This window comes from Manis javanica, chromosome 6 (genome assembly GCF_040802235.1).
Source record: "Manis javanica isolate MJ-LG chromosome 6, MJ_LKY, whole genome shotgun sequence".
Taxonomy (NCBI): Eukaryota; Metazoa; Chordata; class Mammalia; order Pholidota; family Manidae; genus Manis; species Manis javanica.
In genome coordinates this window covers 72,903,830-72,923,328 of record NC_133161.1, presented here as the reverse complement: position 1 = coordinate 72,923,328, position 19,499 = coordinate 72,903,830, and the positions used below count along the sequence as shown (strand labels likewise).

Sequence of the window (19,499 nt, the reverse complement as noted above, 5' to 3'; positions counted from 1 at the left end):
ACCAGTTAGGATGGCCAACATCCAAAAGACAAGAAACAACAAACACTGGCAAAGATGCAGAGAAAGGAAAACCTGGTGGGAATGTAAATTAGTTCAACCACTGTTGGTGGGAATGTAAATTAGTTCAACCATTATGGAAAGCAATATGGATGTTCCTCAAAAAACTAAAAATAGAAATACCATTTGACCTAGGAATTTACCCAAAGGAAACAAGACCTCTGATTTAAAAACACATATGCACCCCTATGTTTATTGCAGCACTATTTACAATAGCCAAGATATGGAAGCAACCTAAGTGTCCATCAGTAGATGAATGGATAAAGAAGAGGTGGTACATATACACAATGGAATACTACTCAGCCATAAGAAAGAAACAAATCCTACTATGTCCAACAACATAGATGGAACTATAGGGTATTATGCTCAGTGAAATAAGCCAGGCAGAAAAGACAAGTACCAAATGATTTCACTCATTTGTGGAGTATAAGAACAAAGCAAAACTGAAGAAACAAAACAACAGTGGACTCACAGTCCCCTAGAAGGGACTAGCAGTTACCAAAGGGGAGGGGTGGTGGAGGGTGCATGGGGAGGGAGGGAGAAGGGGATTGAGGGGCCTTATGATTAGCACACATAATATGGGGGTGGGGGCACAGGGAAGGCAGTATAGCACAGAGAACACAAGTAATGACTCTGTAGCATCTTACTATGCTGATGGACAGTGACTGCAATGGGGTGGGGAAGGGGGGACTTGATAATATAGGTGAATGTTGTAACCACAATGTTGCTCATGTGAAACTTTCATAATATTGTATATCAATGATAACTTAAGAAAAATTCATAACTAAACTCTGAAAATAGAAGGTATTCATCAGCATACCACTTAAAATACACCATATTTTTGGAAAATATATTAAAGCGTTCCATAGGGCCACAGTCTAGTCAAGGACAAGAGGAAGGACGGACAGAGCTGTGTGTTTCAGGACCTCACCGCTGATCTACAGCACAACAAACCCCCTGAGGCGCGGTGGATGGTAGGTTCATTTAAGTCTGAGGAAAAAAGCACAGAAAGCTGCAACTGCTTCACACGCTATTGAGCAGTGGAAATTAGAATCCAGGTCTTTGTCCAAACACAGCGGCGGAGCAGGAATCTGTCATGTCCAGAGCACGAACTGTATGTACCTGGTTGCCAGGCCGTAGGGAGCCTGAGCTGGGGGCGGACTGGGATTGCATTACTAACATTCCATGACTGGCTGGAACTTTAGGAGTTCAAAGGTTCTGTGAATTGTGCTGGGGTCCAGACTCGGGAGGAGCTGCTCCGACGGAGTTGGGCCTAGGGCGGTGACAGTCCCAAGGGGGTCCGCCTGTCCGACCGGGTACCTGGTGCCACTGGCCTGGCACCGGGGGAACCCGGGACCGCGGAACTATGTGCTGGCTATGCGCACGGGGCCAAATCCTCCTGCCAGTTTTCCTCTCCCTCTTTCTCATCCAGTTGTTTATTAGTTTCTCAGAGAATCATTTTTCCCACATCTCCGGACACAGAGGCAAGCAGCGACCCAAATCAGCAGATGACGACGGTGAGCTATGCCGGGCTCAGAGCCTTGGCGCCTGTCCTGCGCAGCCACCGCCCTGTTTCTGTTTGCCTGGATTTTTTTTTTTGGTTTCTTTCCAGGTAGGCTGAGATTTTCATCTCTAAAGTTGCCATTTAGTGTTAGTGGGAAGACAGCGTTAAAGGCTTTCGACGTCTGGCGAAATCCTTTTAAACTGTGCTCGAATTAATTTGCTTTATCTGAAATATGAAAAGCGGTTTAAAACAATTTTAAATTTTGGAAAGCTCTTTTTCCAAACACTCAATTTTTGCATGTCCCATAATACATAAGCTTTATGCTGTGAATAAGCTGTTGGGTTTCTTCTAATCAGACTCCACTCCATGGCCATACCTAGTTTTTCTTAGCTTCTTAAGGTTTTATTTAACAAATTGCTGAATCTGTCTTATCTTAACAATTACTTTGGTTTGGAGACTTCCTCCACTGTCCTTCCCAACTGAAGAACTTTTGAAATGTTTGAAGTCATGCTGAATTGAATTCTCAAACCTGGAAATAAGGATTTTAGTATCCTAAATTGGAATTGTATAGAGAGAATAAGAACAGGATTTTAATTACTTGGAAAATGTAAAGCCAAGATTGCCATTTTTATGAACACTGTAAGACAGAATAATTACTGCTGTCTGGTGTTGGGAGTCCACAAGGATGTTAATATCTGTAAGCGAATCAGGCTTTCTTACTAAAACAAACCCAAAGCTCTCAGCTGCATTGAAATAAGATTCTCCATTAAGAGGTATAGGGGTGGGGAAAGGCTGAATCAAAAGGCTTAGCTTGTTTCCTTTTTTCATCTTTCCCATAGATTTCTTTCTTTTAACTTCTTGGTCATCCCTATATATATGTTCCGAGAGGAATAGTGTTCCAGTGCCACCACCCCTTTCTGTTCTCGCCACAAATAATGCCTGAACACATAGGCCAAGTATAGAAACAAATCCTGCCCTTTGTTCCCTAATAAACTGGAGTCATACTGGAATTTTTCAAAATTTATTCAAATGCTGAGCAAGAACAAAAAGGGAGTAAACAAAACAAATCGAGAATCGGAGATGACATATATAGTCTGGTCTCCAAAGATTGAAGTTTCTGACTATCTAGCTCAGGGCTGACCAGGCCTGGGCAGTGTTTCTGAGGGAACAGCTTCCCTTCGTGAAGGAAAGCCTTGTTCAGCCCATCCTAGGTCTCCCCTGGGTGTTTGCTTCCCAGCCTAGATGGTCTATTTTTTTTCTTTTTGCTTGCATTCAACCTTCTCATCTAACAGGGTTATGATTTCTTAGACATCATGATTGCTTCACTTGCAAAACCAAGAAAGAGATTCCAGCCCCTCATGGAGATCCCACCTACATCCCTGCTAGTGCTCTGAATGATAAGCCTTTCTGACTTTGTGAATAATCTCACATCAAGTCTTACCTCACCCAAAAGCAGGTTTCTTTGATCCCCAGGGCTTTTAACCTTGATCTTCGCTTGCATTTGAATTCCTAGTAAGCAATTCCCAAGAAGTTACAGTTTGCACTTAGAACTTGAGTTAAGAATGTTCTCCAATCAATATCTAATGAATGAGTTTTAAAAAAACCCAGAAATGTAGAGAAATTCTTTTGCCGGAAGCAACCAAACAACAATGCAGCATAGTCTAAAAAGCAAGTGGCAACCAAGAGAAGAAATAGAAGATTCTGGATCAGACTAGAATAGCACAACCATGGCAATGCTCCAAGTACTATCAGCACCCCTTAGAAGTAACTAGTGAGTCACTAAATTCCAAGAATTTTTATTACTACTCCCAGATGTACAGAGATGCAAATTGAGTGAGTGTCCTTTACCCTGTTCTGAAGATCAACAGAGGAAATGGTTATAGAAGACAAATAAGGGAAACAGAGAAACTGAACAGTGGGCCTAACTATGATGCAAACACCAATGCTTGGACTACAAACTGGATTTAGGGTTAGATCTACAATCCAAAGATATCCCCTTTATGGAAATGGGAAACACCTCTAGTTAACTACTGCAAATCCTAGCACTGGGAAATGATGAAACTTCAGAAGAGAGTGTTGAGCTCAGATGTTCTAATAAAGGCTGGCACAGCATCACCTGAGTTTTCTCCCTTTGTCAAATGCTGAGAACAACTAAGTGAATAGAGCATAAAATGCCATAAAACTAGTTTCTCAGAAAAAAATCTCAAGGACAGTGATAAGGTGGTCAAGATGTCATCTACACTGTGTCAGCACAAATAGAAGGTCTGAACAGAGCTCTACAAGTATTAGTAAGATGATAATAGCAATATTGCAACTATGCAAGCATTGCATAGCTAACAAAATAAATAATGAAATTTAGGAGTATATGATAGCATGCAGAAAACAAATAATCTACCCTAGAAGTAAACATAATTCAACAGATGAGAATTTCCCTACAAGTGTTTTGAGCTAGAGAACAACCAAATCAGTGAAACAAGTCTCAAAGTCAAGATAAGATATCAGAATGAGATGAAAAGGCAGATTTCTCCAAGGAAATAAATTGAAGGCTAAACAATTTGAATATAAGGCAAGGCTTTCAGGTTTTCTCTTCATTTCTATAAGTATCCATTTGCTTATATCAGCTCATGGTAAGCACACCACCAATATTTGTCATGCTCTCTAATATTTTTATTGTATTGCACTCTGATATCTACCCCCTTCCTTTGTCCTCTAGACTTAGGGGTGCTGATATCTGGTAGGAGGTGGGGTTTCATTGTCTTTCCCTTGGTAAACTTCTTGGTCGCTTCCATCTACTACACAATCCCCAATACTAAGTTCATTTTATGTGTACTCAGAGTGATTGCTATCACTCACAGATCCTCTCTGAAAAAGATATTCAAGGATATTATTCAGCAGAATGAAAATGAACTAAGGAGAAATGTAGAATTTCAGAAAGAGTAGTAAACAAAGAAACCAGTAAGTCTTGGCAAGAAACCAGTAAAACAATAGCAATTTAAATATAGTAATTGGCTAATAATAATTAACTACTTAATAGTAATTAAAATCCCCGATGATTTCTACCTGGGAAGTGGTGTGGGGAAGCAAAGGAAGAAAGAAAAAGTGTATTAGGATCCTATATAGGTAGAGAATGTAGGTCCTGATTAGTCAATGATAGAGGCAAATAAAATAGATGTCTCAAGATTTTTAAAGTAACAGTTTACATAGAATCAGTAAAGGAGGTGTGACTTTAAAACCACTAGAGGAAATAAAGGAATAAAGAATTAATTGATGAACTAAGGTAAACCTTGCAAGTGCTACAAAGAAAGAAAGCAAGTGTAGCAATATATTAATATTACATAAAATAGCATTAAAGTAAAAACTGTTTAAAGTAGAATAAGTGATATTCTAAACTGACATATATAATACCATACATGAAGATAACATTATGAACCTTTATTTATCTGACAGCATAGTTTGAAATAGGTGCAGCAAAAGCTAATAGATATAAAAAAGAGCACTTGACAAATTAAAAATCACATGGAATCACTTTACATGCTTATGTCAAAAATCAACAGACCAAGTAAGTAAAGAAAATAAAAGGATACAAATAGAGAAATATAAAAACCCTGTTATCTGTCCCCCACTTTTTTCTCCTACCTCTTTAAAAAATTTCCCTTGCAGATAAACTGTAGAATCAGCTTATCTGATGCAGTTGTATTTTTAAATTGTTAATTTTTTAATTCATTACAATGCCAATCAAAAAAAAAGATTTTGTTTTGCTACCTGATATGATGTTGATGTCTAACATCTCTAGGATTTTGAAATTGTGATTCCTCATGGAAGAAGAGAAGAAGATCAAGGACAGAATTTTATGGAGTAACAATTTAGACATCGATTAAGGAAGTGGAACCTGTAAAGGAATCTAAAAAAGAATAGCCAGAGATGTTCCAAGAGAACTAGGAGAGAATGATGCTGCAAAAGTTTTGAAAAAAATGTGATCAAGAGGAAGCAAGTGACTAGAAATAAAACATATACAAAAATTAGGCCTTTGGGATATGGGAAGAATCCAGTAAGTGATAATGCTGTAGAATTAGTACCTCATCAAGAATAGAGTGAAAGAAGGAACTTACTGCTTTGTGTACAACATGGTCGTATAGTTCAGCTGGCCCTCACTGGTTTTCCAGCAAGAGTAAGAAAGACTATAGGCAAGATATACAAATGCTCAATCTAAACCTTTTAGATAGAACCAGGTCAGGTCATTCACTGACATGGGGTTCAGGCTCAAGAAAAGGAAAGGAGGTTATGAGGGGCAAACAGATTTGCAAACAATGGAAACGTCAAGGAAAATGAAGTTCTGAGTGATGTCAAAATGCAATTGAGAGGAAAGGAAAGAGGATTCTAGTCAAAGAATAGAATATTGGAGTTGAAGATTTTAGTGTTGGAGCCATCTGAAATGATGGCAAAATCCAAGTTCAGATCATGGAAATAATTTGCTTAAAGTAAGATGAAGAATCTGTTTCTCTGGGTGGTGGAACTTCAGTTTTTATTTTTTATGTATACTTACTTCTTAAGTTGAACATGTATCACTTTTGTAACTATGTAAAGACAATAATACTGTTTTAATTTTGTGAAAAAAATAAGTAGTGGCAATGAAAAGAAGGAAAATATCAGGACTTAGTGAAAAGAAACAGCTGTGGGCTGTATAGTAACTGGAATGTTTTTGAATATATTATAAGAAACCAAGATTATACATGTAAGAGAAATGTAATTCTTCTCACTTGAGAGAAACAAGAGAAGAATAGGAATGCAGGGGGCCTTAGACATGGGTAAATCACCATCAGCTCCCCATTTCTTCTGTTTTCTCTCCCTGTCATCTTCATTCTCTATTACTTTCCTCCTCAGGACTTCTTTCAAAGCTACTGGCAGCCCCAAGCCCACATCCTCTCAGCTTTCCAAGCAAAGAGAAAAGAGGCACCCTACTACCCCTTGACTCTCAAGTTTCAATTTGTAAATTGTGGGGGAAGAATTCTGATTGGCCTGACTGGGGCATATTCCCTCTCCTTGGACCAAAGAGTGTGGTCTGGAATTAGCCCAGTTTGATTCAGGTGCATAGACTTGACTGCCTGGTGGAGACCAGGGAGTTTGTGTAAGAGAGGGCAGTTACCAATCGTACTGTGTGTCTAGAGGTGAGGAGGGAGTTTTGCAGAGGAAAGATGGTTTGTATTTCCCAGGAGAAGGGAGAGGTGCTGAGGGTTAAAACAGCTCAAATCCATAGAAACGGTGAGCATTTTTTAAATTGGTCCTTTTAGAGATACACCTTTTCTTAGTTCACACAAAGATGCCCTTTCACCAACTAGTGCTAGCAGCAGCCCTTTGTCTTCAAATTTCTCTCATGTATTTAAACATATAAAAGTTGAAAAACAAACATGTTACTATCATGTACGTGCTGGTTTGATGTGATAAGGAGGGAACTTGACCTCCACAGTGTTCTTTCCCAAAACCTGTATCTCCACTCTAATCATGAGAAAAACCCAGACAAACCCAGACTGAGGGACATGCTACAATAGATTTGACCAGTACTCCTCAAAACTGTCCAGGTAGGAAAGACAGGGAAAAGCTGAGAAACTGTGACAGACCAGAGGAGACATGATGACTAGATGCAATGTCGTATCCTGGATCGTGGAAGAGAAAAGGGACATTAGAGTAAAACTAATGAAATCCTGATAAAAGCTGGAGTTCAGTTAAAAGAAATCTCCCAATACTGGTTTCTTAGTGTTGATAAATGTACCAGAGTAATGTAAGATGTTAGCAATGGGGATTCTAGGAGAGGGCTATACAGGAACTCCCTGTATAATCGCTGCAATTTTTCTGTAAGTCTTCAGTTATTCCAAAACAAAAACCTTAGCTAACAAAAAAAGCTTTGGGAAGCAAGTAGAATTTGGAGGACGGTGGTTGCCATGTGACTTTTGTTCAAGGCTCCTACCCCTGAAGTCAGATGCTCCCATCAGAGCTGAAGCAGTAGAATCTTTCCCATTTACCTTGCCTTTTCCTTAACTCTCCTATCTCTTGGGGACTTCAAGGATACTTTTGAGTAGGAGTAAATTACTCAATAGGACTTAATTTGAAAAACTATTGTTAAGTTTTCCCCCAGCCAAATCAGATCTGTAGCCACCAACCAATTTGAAATTACATAGAAAGGTCTGTTCTTCCCGCAGAGCCTGTGAACCCTCCCCTCCAAATAATAGAGAGAATCACTTTATTGTCACTGTAGCACAAGAAAGAAAACAAGGGTATATTGGAGTAATAGTGTTACTAGGGATGGTGGACTAATAAAAAGAGCCATTGAAATGCTTTTCTCCAAACTCATATTTTTTATTCTAGACTTTCAAATATAAATTATATTGTTTATTTTTTTACCAAACAAAACAATGAAAACCCTCTTTTGGGGGAAGTTTTTAAGACTTGGTGGCCAAACAAATGGGGACAATTTTTGAATATTTAAATGACTGGTTAACCAGGAATATTTTGACAGAACCATGCTGGATAACAAAAGAGTTACTAGAAGAGTTTTTAAAAGTATGATGTTATAAATATACAGTGATATTGCCAATTTGTTTTTCCTTATTGTTTTTTACAAGTTAATTTTTAGAACTTACTTGGCTAATCAGAGTTGGATGGTACCATTTCATGTTTTCCCAAGTAATAGGAAAAAATAATAAAGTAAGGATTTAAGGAGTACCAATGGGGAAACATATCTAAACATATGAAAATAATGAAGCAAAACCCTGGGGTATAGATGAATATGCCATGAAATGGAATGATTAGTTGAAATTCAGTTTTATATAAAATTGAGCAATAAATAGGCTTTGTATTTGCATTTTTTATATTTTATTGTGTTCTCTTGTAGCATGTGCCCTAAAGAAAAATTGTCAATTGTGCACAGAAAACACTAAGGTAAGTTAACTTTCACATGAAGAAATTGTCTTGGGAATATTATAATATAGTTTATATATTATATAAATATAATAACACAATTTACAGTTGTAGTCTGAAAGATGTTAAATTGTTTTACACAATGTTTTTTATAGTAGGAATGACTAGTAGCAGTTATGAAGATTTTCTGCATTTCAAGCTATTCTTTGAGGATCTAGAAATAAACGATGGAAATAATTCAGTACAAACATGTACAATTTATACTAAATTATTTCCTTCTAGAAAATTATACTTTAAAAACTAAGCAATTTTTGCTTGCAAAAATTATATTAACTTTGGGGAGATCTTTTTTAAGTCAAGGAAAAGATCAGCCCTTTGAGATGCAGTGAAAATGTCCTTGCTCTACTATTGCCTAAAGACTAAAAAAGGAAAGACACACTGTTCCTCAACCACAGTGTAGCTAAGATACCCTTTTCTGATGATTACACATCTGACATCATTATTCTTCACTTCAGATTTGGAAGAAAGTGGAACTGCCATAAGTAATGAAGGAAATGATGTTGCAGAGAGCTTTGCAGCAATGCTCATAGAACCATTCCACTCTAAGCAATATTGGAGAACTGACAATTAACACCAAAGACACAAAGTCACTGACTAGAAACAGGCACACTCCAGTAATTGACATCTTTCCTAGTGTTCTGGTTGTACCACTTTTTGCCCCTTCTTAACTTCATCTGGCCACTCCTCAGCTTTAATGAGATCCTGGGCTCCTGGCTCAGGCACTTCTCTACCCAATTCCTGCTTTCGCCTTATGTATTTTCCATCCTTGGCAATGGCTCAGACACACATGGTTGCTCAGTGTCCTGACTTCCTCCACCTGCGCATGAAGAAGTCACTCCCATGGGCCCATCCTGAACCCTGCAGGATTTACAATGGTTCTTTCATTCTCCCTCCCTTACACTGTACCTGCCTGTCCTCAAGCCCTTTAATCTCTAATTTTTTCCTTCAGTTTACTGGCCTTCTCCTGTGGACTCCCTTCCTTCCTGGGAATTCTCGTGTCTGTTCACTTGAATAGAATATTCTTCTGCCTTTCTTTGTTTATTACAATAGAAAATTTCAAACATATGAAAACAGTATAATAAAACTTTATATCCACAAGATCCATCTTGGCCAATCTTAGGTGAAGCAAATAATAATAGTATGGATACCATATCATTCCATTTGCAAATATTTCTCTCCCTCTCTGAGACAGATATAAAGACTTTGCTTTAAAATATTACAAGTCCATTATCATACCCCAAAATTAGTAATAACTTCTTAATATCATCAAGCATCCAGGAAATAATCTCATTTCTCTTGTTTCATACTTTTTAAAAAAGTTCATTTGAATTAAATCCATACCCTACAGTTGGCTGATACATCCCTTAAATCTCTTTTTATGTATATGTTCCTTCTCCTCTCTCTCTCTCTCTTTCCTCATTGCAACCTATTTGTTGCAGAAACTGAATTGTTTGTCCTACTGAGTTTCCTACAGTGTAGATTTTGCTCATCACATCCCCATGATGTGCTTTAGCAGGTTCCTCTTTTCCCTGTTCTTCTAAACTGCTAATAACATAGGAGGGCTTGATCAGATTCGGCTTAATCTCCTAGCAGAAATACTTCATGCCAAGGGCTTTTATTAGGAGGCAAATAAGGTCTGTTGTCTATTATTTTATAATGTTAGCAGCTTTGATCCTTGCCCAGACCTGTTATTTCATTGCAGGGTGCAAAACCCACCACTAGTCAAATGCCCCTGACCTGCATTAGTGTACCCACAAATCCATAATTTCTGGTCTCACCCAAATAGGAAACAAATACTATCCATTGTTTGCCTTTGGTTAGCAACATTTCCTAAAATTGCCTACAGCAACAATTCTAATAATTTGTTGCCATCCTTAGAGTTCCAATATTATCCCACACTCACTCATTTCCAACTGATGAATTGTCTCTGATTTTATAGATAAAAATTGAGGCTTTAGGTGTAAATTTCAGCCTCCAAACTGATAAAATTTGTCATTCTTACTCATCTTTATCCATTCTTATGCTTTCTCTTAAAGGAATTCCTCTATAACTCTCTTTTGGATATTTAACATGTACATTTTGAATTGTAACATATCATTAAACTGTTTGCATGTTCAGCTTTCCCCATTCTCAGTTCCCTGAGGACAAAGTGCATGTTTTATTCATCTTTGCATCTGGAATACCTTACACATTTCCCAGCACATGACAGTATTCCATAACTATTAAACTGAATGAACATTTGACCCATGAAAAGATTGAATTATATTTAATATACTTTATGGTGTAACAAGATAGTGTATCTCAAACAGTTTACAAACATAAGCCATAATGGCAGTTTCAATCATGATGTCATAATAATGAAAGTTGTATTTTCTCTTTGTCTTTTTGCTCATGACTATTAAAAGACTGAGTTTTGCAACTGACTAAAAAAATAAATCAGAATAGATTCTAGGTGTTCTCCATAATCACATCTTTCTCATTCATTGCGTCTTGATAAGGATTATGGGTTGAGACAGAAAGGAGCGAAGTCACAGCAAATCCACTAGGTTTTCAAAAAAAATCTCCCACAGTCCACCTAATCTATTGCACGGTTCATAGGAAATAACCATTACTCACTTGCTTGTAAGATGCATTTATAAATGCCATACCTTGCACCCTTACAAAGATGACTACTTTGATACTTATTTTCCAAAAATTTTGTGTTGTGTGTGTGTATGTGTAAAGGCAGGGAATAGAGGAAAATGGACAGGATCATGCATCTGAATCTCAATATACCACTAAACATGTGGATATCACCTATCAGGAGTCTCTCAGCTGAAAAAAAAATGTGTGGAGGACCAGTTTCTTAGATTATTCTTCAAGGCAGCTATTCCCAATACCTTACCTGCTCTGGGCATGACCATCCTTCTGGAGCTTGATTTTCCTGGGGAAGTTTCAGGCCATCCATCAGGTTCAAGTTCCTTCATTTTTCTTCCTAATCAATTCAGTGTCTTTTCTCTTACACTTCTTTTCCCCTTAAGAAGTTGATTATCAGTTCCAAGACTAATTCCTTAGTCTTTACTTCTATGTATGCATCAGACTTGGAAACACATGCACATTCACAAACTCAGAGTCTGTCTCATTTCCTTGTCCCCTCTGTGACAAATTCAATTTATTTCTCTGTATTAACATCTTTTCTTTCAGAATTCAGACAAAAATGGAAAAAAACAAACCAAACCTTGTTTCTTTCAAGCAGCTAAAGTCTATTGTCCCTTGTCTGCCTTATCACACTGTCTGATTTAATCCTTATCAAACTGATTCAGAGGTTACAAAAGATTCTCCATGACCAAGTGCAATGACCTTTCCAACCAGTCACTCACACTAGAAACTTGCTCCTTACGTTGTGATCTGGGCTTTACCTTGCTGCTTCTGCCCTCACCTCTATATTTCCTTTACAATCTCCTCTTCATTTCCTTCCTCATCCTCCTAATTGCTTTATTATACTGTGCTCTCACCCTTGTGCTATCTCACTACTGCCATGACCTCTCTGTACCCCCATGTAAGGAAATCTCAAACCTACATCCTTAGACCTAATATTCCCTTGGGCTTTGGGGTCACCTCAAAGTTGCTTGATTGACATTTCTTCCTGCAGTTTTTCATCACCTCAAGCTTAAAATTTCTATAACTCAATTTGTCATTTTCCTTCTCCAAAGAAGCTCCTTTTATTTGCTACTTTACTTTTTCTGGTAGCATGTTCTAAACCCATAACTTCAGAAACCTTTGGCTCCTTTCCCTTCCCTTTTCTCCATCTGCAGTTCACAAAGTCCTATCAATCCTTCTATATCTTTTCTCTTGGCTGGAACAATCCTAGACTTCTCCCAGTCCCTGAAGTCCCTTCTGATGCCTTTCTCATTATATTAAATTAGCACTTTGAGCATGTCACCTTTTAGCGCAAAATAATTCAGTTGAATTCCTATTGTGAAGATAAAATACAAACTCCTTAGTTTGGCCATCACATTCTGAGAGAAGCTTACCTTTTTCAAATAATTCCACCAAATTCCATGAGAGATTTTCATGCCATAGTGGGTGCCTATTCTTTCCTTCTGCCCTGGCTTCCATGTCTAATGCCCTCCCCTTTCCTGTGCAGATTTTACTGCCCGTTTGCTGAAAGAAATTGTATCTAGTCATTCCAACTCTGAGTATTTTTCTTATGAACTCCTATTACACTTTATATCTGTCCCACTCCTTTTGAAATTATTATTTTCTGCCATTTAGAGATTTTGCTTTTTGTTGACTGTCCATATTATACCTGCCAATTAATCATCACCCTCTAGAAAACAAGAATAGCGCTTTATATACCTGTGTAACCTCTGCTATATCTAGCATTTGCCCATATAATTAGTAACTGCTATTTTGATCTCTCTCAGTGCCCACTACTTTAAGATACCTCTTTGCACAATAACACTTATTTAGTATATTTTTGCTGGTATAATATTAAACCATTTGATTTATACAGTGTTAACAAACCAGTAAACATTTTTATGTACCTTCTCCAATTCTACATTTCCTCATTTTAATGACATTTGCTCATAAAAATATGAATTTTGGTATCCATATAAGCTTATTAAAAGAGTTCTACCCTAAAACAAATACTTTAGTTTCCTATGGAGCAATATTAACTATCATTCTAAAGTCTTTTAGCTGACTTCTCAATTGTCATTCTTGTAAAAGTCTGAAGTTGGCATAGCTTCATATTTATATGGGTCACCTTCTTTAACTACAAGGAAAAAAATCTATGTAATTTGTCTTAAATTATGCATTACCAATGTTGAATATATTGGTAGGATGTTGAATATATTATACTGTTCCTCTGAGTAATGTGAAGTTCTTCTCTGAAGAGTTTTAGACTTAGGTAAGTTATTATTCAAATCTTTTTGTGGTAAGTGACATAAACCTAACTCTAATTTAATAAGAAGGGGAATTTATTGACTCACAAAACTGGGGAGTCCAGGAGCAGCCTTGGCTTCATGCCCAGCTGACTCTTAAAGGATATTACTCCCATTTCTGCCCTCTTTCCATCTCCCAGCTTTGCCTCCCTCTGTGTATTGACCTCATTGTCTTCTATGGCAAATGGACATTCTCCATACAGCTGGGAAGAGGCTGGCTTCCAGCAGATCTCTCCCAATGTCTGCATGACACTCCAAAGAATATTCTGACTGGTCCTCTTTGGGTCTCAAGTCCTGACCAGCACTATTTACTGGGCCAGTGAGCCAAAGGGCTGAGGTGGTGAGGCAAGGTCGGTTGACAGCACACCGGGATCACATGTAACAGAGGAGGAATCCTGGGGGAAAGAGTGAGTGCTACAGTCAAGAGAATGGGAAGGGTTTTGGAGGAAGAAAAAAACCCCACCTACTAAAGTCCTACTTTACTACTTTTGTGAAATAATGTCCCTCAACACAGATCCTGAGAAAGAGAACATGGGATTTCTTGGGTGACTGCTATTCAGCAAAACTCCGTAAAGGAGTAAGGGACTCAGTGCAAGTAGGGGACAAGAGTTAAGCAAAGATACGGTCTCAGGTAAAGTTTACCCTTGGCTTGAACCTGGGCAACCCTGGGGCAAAAAATTCACATAGTAGAACTGTCCCTGGAAGGATGCCCACTATTTGGAACCTCATATATCAGTCAGTTACTGGCAGAGAGGCAAGTATTCTCACAGGCAAGGTAGTCTCCGTCCTTTGAGGACAATTCAACAAGGACCGCTTGAGCCATTGCCAGCCAACACTCACTGCTGCTGGGGTTCAGGTGCCTGGGCCTGGAAAAGGAGGTCTGGGCAGACCACCACCAGCATCTACTACAAATAATAATAATAGAATGATGAGTAGTAGGAGGAGGATGGCTGTAATTTATTGAACATTTCTTGAAGTAGTACTAAAACTTACTGGGCTTGTGGTTATTATATTGAACACTGCTTTTATTTTTCTCTTTCCAAATACAATGTTTTTGGTGTAGTGAAGAAATGGTTTGCAAAAAAGTTTGTTTTCTGAACTTTGGGCATCAAATCAGTTATATTTATTGGTTAAACTGTAGAGGTGAGTTGTCTTTATTTGAATTTTTCTGTACTTTTTTCAATTAAATTACAAATGCTAGCGATTTGCTATGCTTGAAGGATTATAAATTACTGCATTTGCTTTATTAAAATATAACAAATCTGTTCAATGATGTTTCCCCTGATACAGGCTGATACTGGTTATTTCCAGACAGTGCTGACTCAAACTAGGTCAACATTGGTTCTGATTGGTGGCTGCCTTAGCAAGCCAGTTGTTAGATACTGTTATCTCTAAAATTTTCTGATGTATGATAACAATAACCCAGTGAAGGTAAGTTTATGTTATTACATTGTTTCAGGAACTCTAGGAATTTCTGATAAGCTAGTCCTAGGGTGAGACCTATTGAGCCCAGTAGCTTTACTATAATTAATATCTCCTCAGCCAGTGTATTGTATACTGAATTACCTACCATTCAGGATGGCTCCCTAGGACTGAACAATCTCAATCATCAAAGAATCTTTAAATTACATCTGTAATGTTGTAATTTTGGTTTGTTACCAGATACTTAGCGAAGCAATGAACTGCAACCTTTTAAGAAGATTTCAAAAAAAGTTGAAACAAAACCTTTCCAGGTAAACCCTAAGTACATGAGAAAACCCAATCTAGAACACCAGTTGCCCATGCTTTTTTAACTGAAGTGAGAAAACGTAAATTTTGCCCTCAAGCCCTGTTTTCCTCAGGAACTATAAGGATTATTTCCAACAAGGAATGTATAAACAAGTAACACTTCCTATACTTAGTATGATGGGAACCCTAGTCTCCTCTTTCATGCTCTGTCCTTCTCCTTGCACTTTCTACATACACCAGGCTGATAAATTCATAGTACTGAGGGGGAAAAGTTTACAAGTGCTGGAAATCTGCTTTCGCAGTGAGCATTGGTTGTCTCTTTGATAAAGGAACTGCTGAAACTCACATAATAAAACCGTCTCTTGCTGTCTATGTGTATCTTCATAGAAACAGCAACCTAAGGGATATACTATTTTATATGTTGAGATGTTGCCTAGAATGAATGTAGAGATAAAATAAAGGAAAAAACAAAACAAAAAACCCTAGTGGCCTAATAACTTGCCAGTTTGGAGACCAAAGACATTATCTCCTTTTAGCAATCCAGATTATTTTCAAGTGTTAGTGATTGCTGTGTTAATGGTAGTTTTATTAGAGTATGTGGTGTGTGTTATTGTATTATTTTCAACAAGGACTTGTGAATTTGTATTTAAGAATCAGACTGCATGATACTAAAAATGATGACAATGTAATAAATTATTAGTCTTCTGTTAACTTAAAATATATTTCTCTTCATACATTTCAGTTGACATGTTTGGATTCCTGATGCTTCTACTCATTGCAATATTAACTACAGCATTCATTTGGTCTTGCTGCTTCTATCACTATTACCTGCAGGAGTATGTAATCTCTATAGTTCTGTAACTATATTTATACCTTGAAACGATTACTCTATAATTTGAATCTAAAATTGTAAGAAATCATTTTATCTGTTGTAAGAATGCTTTTGGGGATAATATCATTGAAGAAAATGCTAGTCATCATGTTTTACCTTTTTAATGTAATAAAAATAATATATCCATATGATAAAGAAAGAAGTTTAGAAAGTACAGAAAATTGTAAAATGAAAAGTTTAACTTTCTCATCCTCCACTCCACCTCTTATTGCCACCCCGCTCATGAAGGAATCCTTTTAATATGATTCTATTCATAGTTCTTCTTTTGGTTACCTCCATATATTTGAACAATATGGTTGTATCTCCTTTTCATGATTTATTGACTTTAGATGTTATCTATTGAATCCCTGTCATGAAAGCTGAAAAATTTATCTTTCAGTATCAATATTTTTGTTATTTTGCTATTAGTAGATGGTATTATTCTGTTATTTTTAAATTTTAACTATTGTTTTTCATTATTAGCTCTTAAGATTACTAGTGTTTCCTCTGTTGGGTTATCTTTTTGGGTTTGAGTAATCTATTTAGTGCTCTATGTCTATCAATATTTCTCCCATTATTTAAGAAAATTTGGAACCCTATACTTCCATCTATTCTATCCTCCCTCTATCTCTTAAACTCCGTTAGCTTTCTCACTCATTTGACCTTGTCAAGGATATAATATTTATATTCTGTTCTGTAACTATATTTATACCTTGAAATGCTTACTCTATAGTTTGAATTAAAAATTTTTAAACTAATAAAAATAATAAAATATTGTGATTGTATAAATATTGTTCAGTGAAGAATCAAAGTGGAAATAGGAAATGTAATTCTTTGTCAATAACCTGTATTGCTTGAAGGAGAATTATCTAGTTTCAAGATCAAATAGATTCTCTTTCCTTACTTTTCATTTCTCGAAATTACTACATTTCAACTTGTTTTATGTTCACATTGTGACTTTCCTGTACAGGTTTTGCACTTTCTAGAGTTTTTAATTAACTTCACTATTTCTTGTCAAGAAGGACACCTGGATCTTACTACCATTACTACAATCATTCATCATGGTATTTAGTAAAATGTATTCATTCAAAATATCATCTTATAGACCTTGTAAAAGTCCTTTGACTTCTTGTTCTTACTTACAAAATCAATTTCTTTTCACTGCTATACTGAACTAAAAGAATTTTTTAGATCCCATATTGTCTTCTTTTTAGGATTCACTTTTTTCCTGGAGTACATCCTCAAGTAACTTTTTCAAAAGGAATTCACAGAAGGTATGGAAAGTATTTCTATTGTCCATACATGTTGAGAAATTTGTTTTTCTCCATTCTCCTCAGCCCAGCATGGTATCATTTTCTTCCTTCAGATTATACACCTTTTCCAAGAAAGACCATAGACAAGATAGACAGACCTATAGATAAGATAAGTGCCCATCTGTGAGTAAAATGTGCCTATAAAAAGATAAATTCTGGCTAAATGTTCTCTTTGTTTACTTAAGACCTCTATTTTGTCTAGGCCTCTGTATTTTTCTGGGTTTAAGATTTTATATCCATTCCTTATTAATATACAAGGATAAAAGACAGGGTAAGATGGAAGATAATTCCTTATTCTTTACCTCTAGGATAAAAATATATCCAGAAGGAAGAACCAGTAGGGTATATTACATGTGGCAGGAGGTTGTAGCAAACATGTTGTTTTTTCTTTTTTATATTTTCTTCTCAGGATCTTGGTGTCTCAAAGATGTCATCACTTTTCTGTACAGTGCTTATGAGTAAAGTGACAAATTATACCCACAAGAGAATTGGGGCCTGAGCAAATATCCATCTCTGAGGTTTCTTTTATCTGCAGTTTAAAAGGAAAACCCTGAAGCCTCTTTGCAAATAAGGTTCAACAGTTGTACTCAGTTCTGGTTTACCTCTGCTAATTTACCCATCATCTCTTCTTTTTCCATTTCTTCTGGATTCCTTTTAGACCTTTTAATTCAGTGAGTACTGTATTCTGCTAGAGAAATTTGTCTCATCAAGGACTTATTACACTTCATAATACAAAGATTTTGATTGAGTTCCAGAAACACCCACCTTTCGTTTCTGCTCCTTGAGTGAAGAATGGGGCATCAAAATACTGATTACTACAACTGATCTAATATTCTCATTATTCAGCAAATATGATTTAAGAGTTAAAGCACTTTTAAGAGTTTCAAATATTAGAAAATATAAATGTTTTACTTGCTCATGGACTCAGTGCTTCCTTGACTCTCATCTATTTAAGCAAATAGTTATTGAGTATTTATTGTGCCCTCGGCAGTGTTGTTACTAGGGATATAATTATAAATAACAAGGATAAAAATCCTTGCCTTTATGAGCTTACATCCTGTGAAGGGTACATAGACAAGTAAACAAACAATTGTTAATTCTACTACTAATTTATTGATATTTAGAATGATATTCTACTTATTTTAAGTGTGTTCTTAATCAAACACTCTAATTCTCTTAGTGGATAATTAAGAGGAAATTTAAAGTAATAAAGCAATGATAATGAAAAGTTATATAAATGTCTACCTAATAAAATAATTCCAATTATAACCTTAACTGTTCTGAAAATAAACCTCACTAATTCTAAATTCACCATCATTTTGAACAGAACTCAAGTCTGTATTCCGGGAAGACCACACACAATTTATGTTCACCATGAACCTACTCCTGGCAAGTGTTTTAACTTATTTGATGGGATGTCCAAGGCTCTTTCAGGAACTCACAGGAGGAAGTCTTTTCCTTACTTATACCAGGCATCAAAATTTAAGTATGACTAGGAAACATGACAGCAGATTTCACTTTTCTCATTTCTAGGAGACATTCTTGTAACTTCAGTAGCTAGTCTAAGATGGGTAAAACCACAATGTTGATAGAGAAGAGTTAAAAATGTCCAACCCAAAGGGGATATTAATAGCTTTTCAAGTTCTTCCAACTCTCAGTCCATGAAAGCATCTTGATGAAAGATGACCTTTCATCTAAGGAATCCTTGCAGGCTTTTCCCAAATTAATTAACTTCATCTTACCTAGCTGGCCAACCCTCTATCCACTCCTCTCAATTGATTCTTTAAACTCTCCCTTCCTTACAAGGCTCCCTCTTAACCAGGACTTAAATCTTGGCTCCCTTCAGCTCATCATGTACAGCTCTTAGCAGGCACTTCCACTCCTCCACCCAGGCCTGGATCCTGAACCTCAAATGAAGTCAGAACTGTGGCTCCCCATTCACCTGGGTAGTTGGACTATAAGAAATTTTAAATCAGAATATGATGGAGGAAAGAGTGCTGCAAGTCCTTTATAATTACCATTACAAATAGCTTTGCGGCATCTAGATTATTGTGCTGCTCTGGGCTTCCAGGACAAGGAGCAGGATAATCCTCAGGGGCAAGAATGAAATGTCTCCAAGCACATCCGCA

General features: G+C 36.9%; 2 protein-coding genes across 3 annotated transcripts in view; both read left to right on the top strand.

The window, feature by feature from the left end:
• The window catches only part of CDK14 (cyclin dependent kinase 14), an 835,688-nt gene that overhangs the window by 53,576 nt on the left and 762,613 nt on the right, over positions 1-19,499 (top strand). For both annotated transcript variants that reach the window (XM_073238870.1, XM_073238871.1), the window contains exon 3: positions 8,448-8,494. The gene's annotated coding sequence lies outside the window, so the exon portion shown is untranslated. The remainder of the gene's footprint in view (positions 1-8,447; positions 8,495-19,499) is intronic.
• PTTG1IP2 (PTTG1IP family member 2) lies at positions 1,315-18,866 on the top strand. The gene is made up of 6 exons (XM_073240001.1): positions 1,315-1,669; positions 5,781-5,790; positions 8,448-8,492; positions 14,506-14,601; positions 15,929-16,022; positions 18,698-18,866. Exons 1-6 carry the CDS (start codon positions 1,424-1,426, stop codon positions 18,864-18,866), a joined length of 660 nt encoding a protein of 219 aa, XP_073096102.1. The 5' UTR covers positions 1,315-1,423.

Coding starts and splice junctions, on each gene's coding strand:
- PTTG1IP2 (XM_073240001.1), top strand. CDS start 1,424: ATGTGCTGGCTATGCGCACGGGGCCAAATCCTCCTGCCAGTTTTCCTC. Junction 8,493..14,505: donor ATTGTGCACAGAAAACACTA/AGGTAAGTTAAC, acceptor CTTTCCAAATAC/AATGTTTTTGGTGTAGTGAA. Junction 14,602..15,928: donor TTATTGGTTAAACTGTAGAG/GTGAGTTGTCTT, acceptor CATACATTTCAG/TTGACATGTTTGGATTCCTG.